The 14,296-nt window shown below is 31.8% G+C and overlaps 1 protein-coding gene across 3 annotated transcripts in view; it reads left to right on the forward strand.

Moving 5' to 3' along the window:
* Positions 1-14,296, forward strand: part of Csmd3 (CUB and Sushi multiple domains 3) — a 1,110,517-nt gene that overhangs the window by 460,151 nt on the left and 636,070 nt on the right. For all 3 annotated transcript variants that reach the window (XM_026384530.2, XM_026384531.2, XM_026384532.2), the window contains one exon: positions 2,392-2,516. In XM_026384530.2, the coding sequence (XP_026240315.2) occupies positions 2,392-2,516 (125 nt within the window). The remainder of the gene's footprint in view (positions 1-2,391; positions 2,517-14,296) is intronic.

Here is a 14,296-nt window from a genome sequence, read left to right on the forward strand (position 1 = left end):
TCTGGAACTTTTTCAGTGGATTGGATTTACAATTATACAATACCTTAGATATTATATAGGAAAATAACATGGAAGAATATTATGGATTAAAATGTAGTTGTGTTTTACAGAGTGGTCAAGGACCTTATGAATAAGATTACATGTGAGAAGAAAGCAGAACAGATAAGAATTATCAGAGATACAGCCTCCTGCAGAAAGGATTTTCCATATTGATAGTAACAGATAATATAAAGACTCTAAGGCAGCTGCATACTTAATATGTTTAAGCCATAGCAAGGAGCAGGTTTGCTAAAGAATAGAGATGGAAGGAGAAAACTTAGAAAATGAGTTCTGAAAATTATCAGGGGTCAGATCACAGGGACAATTGTAAGGGCACTCCTTTTATTCTGAATGAAATAAGGAAACACTGAGAGATTTGAAGTAGAGAATGACCTAACTTGAGCTAATTCTTTTTAAATTGCTCTGGATATGATTTTGGTACAGAAAATGGAAAGTCAAGAACAGAAACAAGAAAACAACCAATAATGCAATGAACTATTGCAGTAATACAGATGAACACAATGGTGGGTCGTCGGTTTAGGCTAATGATTGTGGGGAGAGAAGCATTTAGCAACTAGAAAACAAAATTTCCATTTACTGAGATGGGGAACGAAAGAAATGCCAGAGAATTGGCCTTTATATATATATAAACTTGTAATATTGTTCAAACTATAAGATAATCAGAATAAAACTTGAAGTCATTAAGAGGTCCAAGAGGAATTAAAGATTATTTTTTGGTGGTCATATAGTTTAATTCATGATAATTCAGTGAGTTGTGCATTTTTGTATACTTTTCTGAATATGTCTTATATTTAAAATAAAGTCACATTTTAAAAAGGTGGAAAAAATATATGGCTCCTGAGGAGATTAGATTCTAGTGCCTATAGATTTTTTTTCTCTGTGCTTAACCCAGTGTCTTTCGTCATGGCATTTTTCTTAGTTTAGGTCTCTTGTCTTCTTCAGTCTTTACCAGAGGCATGCAAACTTATTCCAAAAAGAGCTACATATTATTTATCATATAGTTTGTGGGCCAAAAATCACCACTACTACTACTCAACTCTGTCATTACAAATATGACAGCATAAAATGAGAGTATAGCTATAGTTACATTGAACTTTATATATGGACATTGAAATTTGGATTTAATACAATTTTTTTACATTTAAAAATGTTATTTTTATATTATCTTTTCAAAAATTTTTAGCTTTGGGGATGTACAAAACCAATGGAACTGATTAGACCTACAGGAAACAGTTTACCACCTTAGACTATTTGACTTTTTTTCTTACTAGTCTTTCAGTAATTACTTTTCTTAATAAGTGCCTTCTTTTCAGAGATATCTTCTTATAAGAAAAATGTGATCATATAATTCCCTTGCACGAGTAGCTCAGGAAGCTGAACAGAAGCTGTTCAGGCACCAGCTGAGTGAGAAGATAGAAATAAAGTTTTCCAGGAAGAGGCAGCAGAGAAAGCAAAGCAGATGGAAAAGAGCATGGAATGCACAGAGATGGTTAGGCGGGAGAGGTGCTGATCATACATAGCTTTGAGTGAGACAGGAGGTGGAGAAGTTCTTGGGGACTTATTGTTGAAGGGCTTTTATTCCCATACTAAATCCAGGATCTTGTTTTTTATTGGTGGGTTATTATTTGAGGATATTAGGAAAGAAAATATATGGTCAGTTTTTCATTTAAAAAAAAAACATATTCTTTACCCTTAGCTATTAGGTATTGTAAAATGGAATTTTAGCAATTTTGTGCTCACTGGAAGGAGAAAAAAATCTAAATTGCAATAGGTTAAATGATAATGGTGGGAAAATTTTAAATCAACAAATATAGCATGAGATCTATATGAAAAATATCACATGCTTATATCCATCAATACATACATATGTACAAGTGCATGTGGATATTTAAAGATATGTCTAAATACCTATACATGTAAATATATTCTAGAGAAGCACTGTGATATGGTATGAACCCAATAATCAGTATTTGAATGTCTACTTTTTGTTCATATTTACCACCTAATAGGATGATAAATTTAGTCAATTATTTAACCATAATTTTCACAACAAAAAACAAGACAATTAAACTTGATGATAGCTTTAAATTAATACAGTTCCTCCCAACATGTGCTTTTATTGAATACAGATTCATCTGTTTGTGAGTTTTATTACACATGCCTTGCATGTCTTGTTTACACATTTAGATACTTTTGGGGTCTAAATCACAGTAAGATATTTCTTGTCATTATGGCACATATTTTATCTATTAGATGTTGACAGTTGGTATTGAACCTAATTATTATGTTATATTTTTTAATCATATTTTTAAAAACTTTATTCAATTTTAGCCTTGGATCAACTGTTCAGTTCTCTTGTGATGAAGATTATGTCCTCCAGGGGGCAAAGAGCATCACCTGTCAACGGATAGCTGAAGTTTTTGCTGCTTGGAGTGACCACAGGCCTGTGTGTAAAGGTAAAAAAAATAAAAGAAAAAAAAGATTTGCAATATATTATAATAGTTTTAAGTTGTTTTATGCACATACATTGCAATTATATCTTTGAGTCATAATCTTAAGGACTCATTTAGCTCATGTATTCAATAGTTTTTTATTGAAAAATCTGTAAAGGTTTTCACTGTGCAAGGTTCCCAAGGAATTTCCATTCTAATAATCATATAATAGACTGAGGTATAAAGTGTGCAACAGAAGACACTAGAAATTTTTTTTACAAATTATGCTTACTCTCCCCATGTAAGCATGGATATAGATTTTTTAAAACCATAAATCCATCTCCACTTTTAGAATGTGTCATTTAGATTGCTAATGTGTTCACTTGTGGTAATTTTGGTAGCAGTGGAAGAACAGCTCAAATTCTTTCAAATTCTTTTTTTTTTCTTTTTGTGGGAATTACACCTATTGTCTTAAACATGGCAGGCAAGCCATCTACCACTGAGCTATATTCCCAGTCCCAGAGCTCAGGTTCCATAGTTCGTTAAGTTAAACCCAGACAAAGAAATTAATACTCTGACTTGGCATATTACCACTATGTGTATTTGATACAAAAACTGATTTAAGACAAAATTGACTCAGAAAATTTTTAATTTTTTTAGCTATACATGGACATAATATCTTTATTTGTTTTTATGTGGTCCTGAGGATCAAACTCAGTGCTCACATGTGTGAGGCAAGTGCTCTGCCACTGAGTCACAACCCCAGCCCCCAATTTTTAAATATAAGAAAAATATTATGAAAATGAAATAAAATCTTAATTACTTGGTTGAAAGAAGAAGGAGAAGGAGGAAAAGAAGAAGAAAAGGGAAAAAACAATCAGCTTAGGGTACCTTTCAATTTTTTTTCAATTTTTAAAATAGGAATTCAAATATATTAAGATATGTTCATTTTCTATGACTTTGAATTCTAATAAGGAGTTTACATTGAAAAAAATTACCTGATTATAAGCCACCATGTTTAGTTGTAGCATTAGTAATATCATCTTCAGACATTAAAAAAAAACAGTATGCCAATATCATTAGACATAAGCATCAAGATTTACAGAATCATACATTTGAGGTCAGACTGATTCCCAATAGCAAGACTTGTAGTCCCTGTCAGTAGAATTGAAAGCTACTTCTCAGATATAAATACCAGTCACTGACTTGTGACAGAGCATAGAAATAGCTATGATTTCACTGAGACAAGGTTTGAATATAATTAAACAATGTCATACCTTTTCTTGGCTCCTATATTATTACACTCTTTTCCCACCTTCTGAATGCCTCTTTGCCATCTGGTCCACTTGCTCATTTTCCTCTGTTTTAAAATCTGACTGCTGACCATGAAAACCCACTCTCCCTACTCCACTCTCTTGTCCCACCCCCACCACGTTTCTTCAAATAAAATATTTCAATATAAATTAATTGAAATCCCCTCTTTCAAAACTTTATGAAGCTGTATTTGGAAATGATCCCCTTGGCATTCTCAGCGGCTTATTCTTCGTGATGGTTTTATTTATTTTTAATAGTGGCATTTCTGTACTTTTTAATGTCTTAGTACTCAAGATTCTGTTAGCTCTTATTCTTCCTCAGGGAACAATTCATTGAGTTACCACACCTTATAAATTCTTCACAGATAAGATAAGGATGATGAGGTCTGGGATATGGCTCAAATGGTAGCGCATGCATGCGGCCCGGGTTCAATCCTCAGCACCACATACAAACAAAGATGTTGTGTCCGCCGAAAACTAAAAAAAAAAAATATTAAAATTCCTTCTCTCTCTCTCTCTCTCTCTCTCTCTCTCTTTAAAAAAAAAGGATAAGGATGATGTTGGGGAGATAATTCAGAGGCAGATGTCATTACTATAAAGGGAAAAAGACAAAGTGTTTCAGGATTGGCAAGATGTAGAAGGAGAAAGTGACAAATATTTTTTTTAAAATGATGTTCTTATATAAATGAATAGAAGAATCTTGTACTGTTAATAAATATGAAGGAACTGAAAGGTGGAGCTATGTGGGAGAGAGTATTCCCAGTTATCACAACATTTTTATCATTGGCACAATTTTAAACACTATGTTGCCAGGCATTATGGTAACTGTGGCATATACTTTATCTAATTTAATCCTCAAAAGAAACTGAAGGAGGCAGTATTACTTCCATTTTGGAAATGAAGAACACAAGACACAGAGAAATCTAGTAACTTTCTCAAATCAAGTGGCTAGAAAATGCCGAAGTTTTTTAAAAAGACTTTTTATAAAATGGGGAGAAGCCAAACTTCAGAGTGTTAATGAGGGATGAGGAAATTACAAATGGAAGCAATGGATATACTCTACTCACTTGGCAGTAGCAACCCAGAATGAGAAAGAAGAGAGAATTCCCAGGTTCAAGTATATTGTCATATGTAGATGCTTTTAATTACCATTCTCATTTCTAAAGGCTTACAAAATGACATGTAGAATAGCAACATTAAAAATAAATTGGTAGTAAAGTGAGGATGATGAAAAGATAAACTAGTTACATGATCTTAAAAGTTACACACAATTATGTATATAACTTTTAAGAAGGGTTTCTATGTTATATTTAAATATTACAGCAACAAAATATATAAAGAAACATGACCAGTTTATATAAAAAATATTTATTTATAAAATACAAGTATAAAATGATAAAAGTAAAACTAACATATTTTCTCGCTTAGAAGCATAAAGTATCTTGTGTATTTATGAAGTGAGCACTGAGTAATATGTTTTGAAGGGCTACTTTCATCAATGTCCTGCAAATGAATAGAAAAGTAAACTGCAGAAGGCTGAGTTCTTATACTGTTCTCTACTGAAGATGAAATTGTATTTATCAAGGGAGATATAGTGAATATCATGACTTCAAAATGATACATCCCAAGTCTCTTACTTTGGTGTTACATAGATAGATAGATAATGTGCATTTTTTTTTGGTAGAGGAAAGAATGTGAAAATCAATGATATATTCAAGTAAAGGAGATTAATGTTAACACAGGAACCAAATCTCATACCAGAAAGAATCTGTAGCCATATCATGGAATTAAGATCTATATATAGTAAGATTGAGACTGTAAACCATTTTTTATTCAAAACTCTCATTTTGATAAAAAGAAGGAATTATATTAATGATTATAAATTGTTAAAAGGAAGAAATAATGTATTACATCATTTTGTTATTTTTCATAAAACTATGACACAAAGGGTAACTCTGTACTGACTTCTGTACTGACTGCAATCTCTAGAAATGTTTGTGGAATATTAATGTACAATTGTTTTTCTGATTCCAAGATAGATGGTGGTGTAGTATACATCTCTGTATAGTGATTAGCTAGAAGGCATAAAGGTGATGTATTCAAGATTCACATCTTTATGTGAATAATGAATATTTTTATGTAATTTCATCTAAATTTACATTATTTCTTCAGATATTAATCACATACCTGTAGCTTTATTTGCTTATTGCTTGAAAGGCATATATGTGTATGGTTTATAAAATAGGTTTTGGTACTAGAAATCACTATATGTGGTCCTGGAAACAGTAATGGAAAGAACATGCTTAAGAAGTAATTGAAGGTTTAAAATGACTATACACTTCAGTCTGAACAAAAAATAGTTCTCATGTCTCATGGATGCTTGGATAGAATAAATATGGATTTTTTCCAGAGAGCAGCGTAAGTATCAGTATCAGTGTACTTCACATTTGAGAGATTATTAATATAGCTGCTCTCTATGTTTTGCATGGATGAGAAATCAACAAATGATTAACTTAAAAGGACCAAAAGTTCACACAGACCACAAATTATGAATAAGAAGTAAAGAAAAAACTCAGAAATTAATATTGGTTGATTTTACGCAATCTCAAAAAGTAATTCTCTTTCCCTAAATGAGATATGTATATATAGCAGTTGTCAGATTATAACTTTGGAGGCAATTTTTCTTCATTAGAAATGCAGGAGATATCAAAAAATTTGTGCTTACACAAATGAGAAGCTTTATGCTGTGATTAATATATAGAATGCTCATTTTAGACCTTCTTGATGTTTAATAAAACTGTATTTTGAGAGCAAAATTGATAATTTTTAACTTGGAAACATTTGAGAGAGGTAATAATGACAGATTAAGCAAATTATTTTTGCAAATATTCAGTCAATATTTATGTGTATGGCCCCAAATAAAGTGTTTTTTTTTTCTCTTAAGACACGAGGGACTGAACTACTCATGGGAATAGTGGAATGGGTAATTAAGAGGGTATTAGAGAAAACAAAGAAAACTGGAAACTATGGAGTCACCTTTTAATTTCTTTACTCACTTATTAAATTGTTTATTCATTTATAGATATATTGGTAAATTTATTTCTATCCACTCAGCATGCATTTATCAACATGAGTGTGAAAGACTAAATACTATGTGTGATATTCAGTTTGGAATGCTTTTTAACATTATTTTATATTGTTTTACAAAACATAAACTCCAAATTAGATAGTATATAGTATAAAGCCTTTTGTATACAAGATAGGGGCAATTCTTTGAAAAATTCAGATGAGGAAGATTATTTCTGTATTTGGAGATGATGGGTCATTAAAATGGAGGGAATAACATGGGCAGAATTATGAAATTACTTTGCATATCAGCCACGGAAGTTGAATGCAGAAGTCATTACAAATATAAGTATTATATTGTGAGCAAAATCACAATGTGAATAGCATATCTAGGGAATTAATTGGAGGAGAATGGTGTTCCAATTTGGTTGGTCATGTGAAAATGTATAGAATAAGAGGTTAGAAAATTTATGTATTTCCTCCTGTGAAATGAACCTGGAAGCATCCTAATGTGCTATTCCCATCCAATAATTTCAATACTTCAAGTATATTAAGTCTTTCATAAGTCTTTCATTTGAACTACAATTTGTCCGACAAATTACTGACAGATAAATCCCATAAAAATCTCACATTAATCCCAAGAATGTTTAAAGACCCATGTTGTTTCCATTTTTGTTCTGTAAGCCAATAAAAGGAAATAATAATTCTAGGATCTTAAGTAATTCACGCTTATTATAATAATCATATTTTATTAGTAAAAAGATTATTATATAAGTACCTAAATCATAGGAGGTTAAAAATTTCTATAAGGATAAAATGATGCAATTCATTTAAAGCACTAGTATACAGTATGAAACACAACAGAAATATCAACGATGGTGTGATGGTTGTGGTGCTACCGCTGTTGCTACTAATCATTGCTCATTCGTTTGATTTCCAAAGTCATCCATGATTTCTATCTATTTATATTTATTTGTCTAACTATCAGCAGAAATTTATCCTAATATCTTGACATTGAGCAGAATCACCCCTTCAACTTTCATTTATCTGATATGATCTGTCCTTGAGCAACTACTTTAATAACCATATAATGCTTGGTTCTCAATATCTTGCTCAATTTTCACCTCCTCCAAAAATCCTTTCCTATTTCTATTATCATCTGTAACCTCCTTATTTAAATTACTTTACATTTACTGTCTTAACCACACAACTTAGCATTTCTTTTTTGGCAATGTTCCCTAGTCATTTCATGGGCAGTAAAATTACTTCTTCAACCAAAAGCACTCCAGAAGGAACAAAACAATCAACTATTCTAAAGTGCTCAAATTTTGAATAGATCTCTGTCAACTATTACCAGGAAGAGGGCAGTAATCAATGAATTTTATCTATCCATTGTCTTTGATTCAATAAAAATAAAACTGAGTTTCAATTAATTTCTTCATATACAAAGTAAAAAAAAAATCATTACACAGGTTATGTGACAGATAATTGCTTTCCAAACCTAAGAGTTATGACCATCTTTAATCAATATTTTTTTTAAAGAGAGAGAGAGGAGAGAGAGAGAGAGAGAGAGAGAGAGAGAGAGAGAGAGAGAGAGAGAATTTTTTTTTAATATTTATTTTTTAGTTCTCAGCAAACACATCTTTGTTGGTATGTGGTGCTGAGGATCGAACCCGGGCCGCACGCATGTCAGGCAAGCGCGCTACCGCTTGAGCCACATCCCCAGCCCTTTAATCAATATTTTAAATATATTTTAGTGTTAAACTCTTCAAATTTTTTTCACATATTTTACAAGTTCCCTCTCTTATTTAATTCTTACTTACAATGTTTAGTTCAGTGACCATTGCATTCAGATATTTGTACACATAATAGTTGATAATATATGTTAATTGTTGTGGTAAATTTTAATTAATTATATAGCAAACAGTTTAAGAAGATATTAATGTGATCATTGTAAGGAAAGAAAGTTGCTCTGATACAATGCTTCCTGTGATACAAAAGCAATTAGAAAATTTTGCCCAAGAGCAAACCAGAACCTGCTGGAATTTATCAACCAGAAACATACATAGCAGGTGTTTTTCAGTAGTTGCTGTTGATGCTTTCTTAGTATCATGGAATAATATTACAGATAAAATGATGCATAATAAGGTTGATATTAGCAATTAATCGAGTGACATATGGTGAAGAATATAGACAGATGGTGTAGATATGGAAATTTATCACACATTCATATTTCTTGGTGGTCATTTTTTTCTAAAAGTGATAGTTCAAGATTTTATTTTATAATTTTGATTAGCAAATAAACCTTACTATGCTCTACCAATTAACAGATTTTAATAAGGTGTTATCCATGGAATTTATGGAAATTAATGGTGATTCATTTATAGACAACTTATTAGTATAAAATAGATCATTTAAAATTTAAAACCTTCCTAACAATTAGTAGTTTTGCATTTCAATGGTATCCTTCTAGTAACTGTTTAGAAATATATTTTATTTGTCCTATCTTAGAAATTATTGGAAAATTTTTCAATAATGAGCAAATAAGTATTTCTGTTTTGGTATGTTTGGGGGAAAATCTCAACAGATATCAAAGAGAACTTTCTATTTCAGTTCAGCTACCTCCTGAGACAATGACCTTGCTCATTTGCTTGATCTTTCTTGTACTTTACTCAGCTTACTTGCAAATCCATGAGGGTATATGCACAAGGTGATGGCTATGGCTATGGGCTTATTCCAAGTTAAATTTTAGGTATTCTCAAGTATGATGTTATGGCTCTTTTGTGGTGTTAGAACATGTTAAGGTTATTTTTAGCTCAATATACTTTTTTTTTTTTTTTTACTTTTTCAGGCCTAGTATCTGTCTCAGTTCCTGCCACACAGGGCCAATCATAATTTTAAAAATGTTTGATTAAGCTATTGCTGACAAAATATTATAGTTTTCTATAGAACTAGCTTTATATATCAGTTTTTTTAAAAGACAATGTTGCATTTATTTAGTGCCAAAATTGTGATTATTGATCATCAGATTTGTTCAAAGTAATTTAGATTCTGTGGATCTTTTATATATCATTTACCATGAAAATATAATTTCAAATCAAGGTAAAGATCATTTATTTTCATGTGTTTCCTTACTATTAGTGTAACCATATAGTATTTTGATATTTGAGTATGCATATTTAACTAAAAAAGTTGACTATATAGTGATTCTTGAATTTGCTATATATTAACAATTGTGATTTTGAAAATTTTTCAAAATAAAATAAATATTTTAATTCTTAAAATCAATCAATAATAATTCTATTGGATCTCTGTGATGAAAAATAAATAGGAATATAAACTTTTTAAATTTTAACAAATATAGTTGTAAAGCCTCAGAATTTGAAATTTAATAGGGATAAATAACAAATGCAATTTTTTTTTTCGGGGATGTACTGGGGATTGAACTCAGTGCCACTTGGCCACTGAGCCACACCCCCAGCCCTATTTTGTGTTTTATTTAGAGACAGAATCTCACTGAGTTGCTTAGCACCTAGCTTTTTCTGAGGTTGGCTTTGAACTCATGGTCCTCCTGCTTCAGCCTCCCAAGCCACTGGGATTACAAGTGTGAGCCACCATGCCTGCCTCTGCTCGGGGGCCTGCCCTTCTAGCATGGACTGTGAGAAGCTTGAGGGCACCTGGAGATGGTTTTGGAGTACAGTGTCTGCTTTATTGTGCAGCAAAAAATAGATTTTATGGTGGGTATTTGCCAATTTTACATATAACAGTCATGAAAGGTCAGAGGTGATACACAACATATCATTTTATGGGAGTTCAGACACCAAGAGTTAAGAAATTGTCACGCAGGCTGACCTTGTACCAACAGGGGAATAACTTCCTGTCAAAGGAGCGAGGAAATTTTGCTTGTCAGTGTTCTAACAGCTCTTTGTCCCAAAACAGTGTTCTATGTTAGGACTTCTCTGCTACACAATGAGCAAGATAAGCATTCTTCCATGAGGGTCCAGAATCAGGCCCAGGAACACAATACAATTTTTAAAAAATAATAACCTCAATAAACACAATGGATGATTTATCTAAACTAAGCAACCAAGGACTGAAAAGTTTGGAACGTAAAATATTAATGTGAGGAGGCACAAAGGAAAACTGAGTCAGCACAGAAAATTCAAAAATTGGAAGAGAAGCCGCCTAGTGTGTAGAGGAAATTTCAAAAATTCTTAAAATGAAATGACTGACTTTTTTCTGTTTTTAGTAAATCTTTAATGTTCCTGAAAATTCTACTGTGATGTAGAAAACCTTGTTACTCGTGTTTGCGTACAGGATGTACTCTCAGCAGAAAGCTCTCAGAGATCTCTGATGACCTAATAAACTTTCCACTAATTCTGATCACATAAAAAGATGGAAGAATTAACAATGCTGGAATAAAGACTCTCTTACCTTGCTTCTCAACAGTGAAATCTAACTTTTTTATTATTATAAAATAGCAGCAGAGCTTGTTCTGTTCATGAGGGGTAGTAGAAAAATTGATCACAATATGACCTCTGGAATGTCTGAAGCTTTTTGTATATTCACCGAAAACGTACAGTTACACCATGCAAATTCATAGAAACAATGTGAACTCGGATAAAATACATGCCTGGAAAAGATAGACACCAAATAGGAAACAAAAAACAGGGGCATACATATTAGTGGGAAATTTCAATAATTTAATTTATTTGAATTTTTTCAAATCATATTTTTTACCCTTGATATGAACATACAGAATATTTTGATTATTTTCCTTATATTAAGCAATATGTTACATTCTTCTGCTTGGCTAGTCTTATAATAATTTTTGTGGATCTGGGTATACAGTGTCAGCATTTCTAACAAGTAGCAATGTCTGGTACATGGCAGACATACTCACAAATACTTGAATGAACGAATGAATGAATCCTTTGTTTACCACTGTGCTAGATCCAATATAAGAGGGGAAGAATAGAACTGAACTAATTATGCCCTTGAGCAAATTACAGTCTCATTGAAAACACAGTACATTTAAATAAAACAACCAGAAAATATCCCTAATGGAACAGAGGCATTATTATACAGACAATATTCAAATCATAAAGGCAATTCAAAACAAAGAAGACAGAAATGATAATATTAACTTTAAGAAATAAATTCAATTGACCATGAAAATGTCACTTAGTCACTTTATCTCTTAAGTTAAAAATTATTCCTTTAATTTGAAAATTTTTGACTTATTTAATAGCATTGATATTTACATGGTAATTCAGTTTTCTTTAAAATATAACATGTAACATTATATGTGATGTTTACATGCTAATTATTTACATATTAAGTATTTGTTGGCATTATTGGGAGCTTGTAGAAAATGTAGGCACTAGGACAGAGTTGTAGGTCTTAGGTCACTGTGGGTGTGCTCTGAAAGGGTATATCTTTTCTTTGGCCCTTTTCTCCCTCTCTGCCTCCTGCCATGAGGCAAGCAGCTTTGCTCTGCTATGCCATTCTATTACTATGTCCTGCCATACCACAGACCCAGAAAAAAAATGGAGCCAGCTGATCATGGATTGAAACCTTTGAAAATGTAAGCCAAAATAAATATTTCTCCCTTAAGTTTTTTTTCCTTATATATCAGTGATTATGAACAGATCAACAGAGCATATAAAATCTATCACAACCAATTAATCTCAACATGTATATCATTATATCTCTTAATTTTTCTCACCACCAATAAATATATATTCTCTAATTCACTCACCAATCCCCAAACCCCTGCTACTCCAATGAGTAATTTTCATGACCCTGTGGCTTTATATACACCTTTTTTTTCTGTCTTGAATATCTTTCCATCTCTTAATCACTATGTCTGTCTACCTCTCCTTCTTGAATCCCTGTTTATCCTTTATTTGAAATGTTCTGGAAATCTTCTAGACAGAGTAGTTTCTTCATCCTCTCTTAATTGAAAGGACTGCACCTATATGCAATAGATCTCATTGTGATATATGCTAATGCATATTATTCTATTGTTATTTTTTCTTCACTGAAGTGTACCATTGATTCCCATAAGGACAAAAACTCATCTTTTTACCTCCACTTATCTACCTAGAAAATAACTAGTATATAAATAATTAGCATCAATAGCCATTGATGATATCAAAGTCCTTATGATCAAATTACTTTTTGAAATCCTTACCTCTGAGTATTGCTGAACTGGGGACCAGAGCTTTAGCTCATGAGTCTTTGGGGACACTCTACATGGAAACTATAACATATTCCAAAGTAAACACTGGGTTTTATTTTTAATGCATTAAGGATAAATACTTTTTGATTCTTTAAAAAGTAGTATAGTGTATTAGTTTAATGCACTGAACAAGTTATTATTGATTGACAATATGTGCCAGACACTTAGCTACACACTGGAATAAAAAGGTAACTGAAAAAAAAAGCAACTACCTATGGGCATTGAGTTTACTCTCAGTGGCTAGGGCCAGGAGGAATATACAATTACAATACATTATTTTATTTAATTTTGAGTATTGACTCCAGGACCTTGCACTTCTAAGTACCTACCCAGCACCTGCTCTACCACTAAACTGCACCCCTAGTCCGATACTTTAAACTTTTTGTTAGAACTATAAAAATCCTGGAGTTTGACAGAGATTTTAAGGAATTTTCCCATAGGAAGAAATACCAAGCTGAAATCTGAAGATACAGTATACCAGACTTATATGAAGAACAATAGTTGAGGTGAAGTGTACGCCAGATTAAGGGAATCACACATACAAAGACATAAAGTATAAGGGTCCAGTATGTTTTAAAAATGGTAAGAACATGTTTTATATACCTATTGACCATTTGATTGTCTTCTTTTAATAAATGTCTATTCAGGTACTTTGACCAATTTTAACAGAATGTTTTCTTGCTATTGAATTGTTAATGTTTTTATATTTTAGATATTAAACCCTTATTAGATACATAGTTTACAAATATTTTCTTTCATTATATACATTTTCTCTTCTGTTGTTTCCTTTTCTGTGAAGAAGATTTTTATTTTGATTTAATCAATTTGTCTGGTTTTGTCAACTATCATTTTGGTGTTATATACAAGAAATCATTGCCCAGCTTAATGTCAAGAAGCCTTTTTCTTATGTTTTCAGTGACTTTATGGTTTTAGATCTTAAATTTAAGTTTTAATTCTATTTTTAATTGATTTTTATATGTCAAACGAACATTAGTTCAATTTCCTTCTCATGTATATGGAAGTTTTTCCAGTGGTGATTGTTGAAGAGATATCACCTCACAATCTGTAAGAATGGTTATTATCAAAAGGAATAAAAAGGTAACTAAAAAAAAAAAAAGCAACTACCTATCTGCATTGAGTTTACTCTCAGTGGTGAGGGTAAGGATGTGGAGAAAAGGGAA

This window comes from Urocitellus parryii, chromosome 7, assembly GCF_045843805.1.
Source record: "Urocitellus parryii isolate mUroPar1 chromosome 7, mUroPar1.hap1, whole genome shotgun sequence".
Lineage (NCBI taxonomy): Eukaryota > Metazoa > Chordata > Mammalia > Rodentia > Sciuridae > Urocitellus > Urocitellus parryii.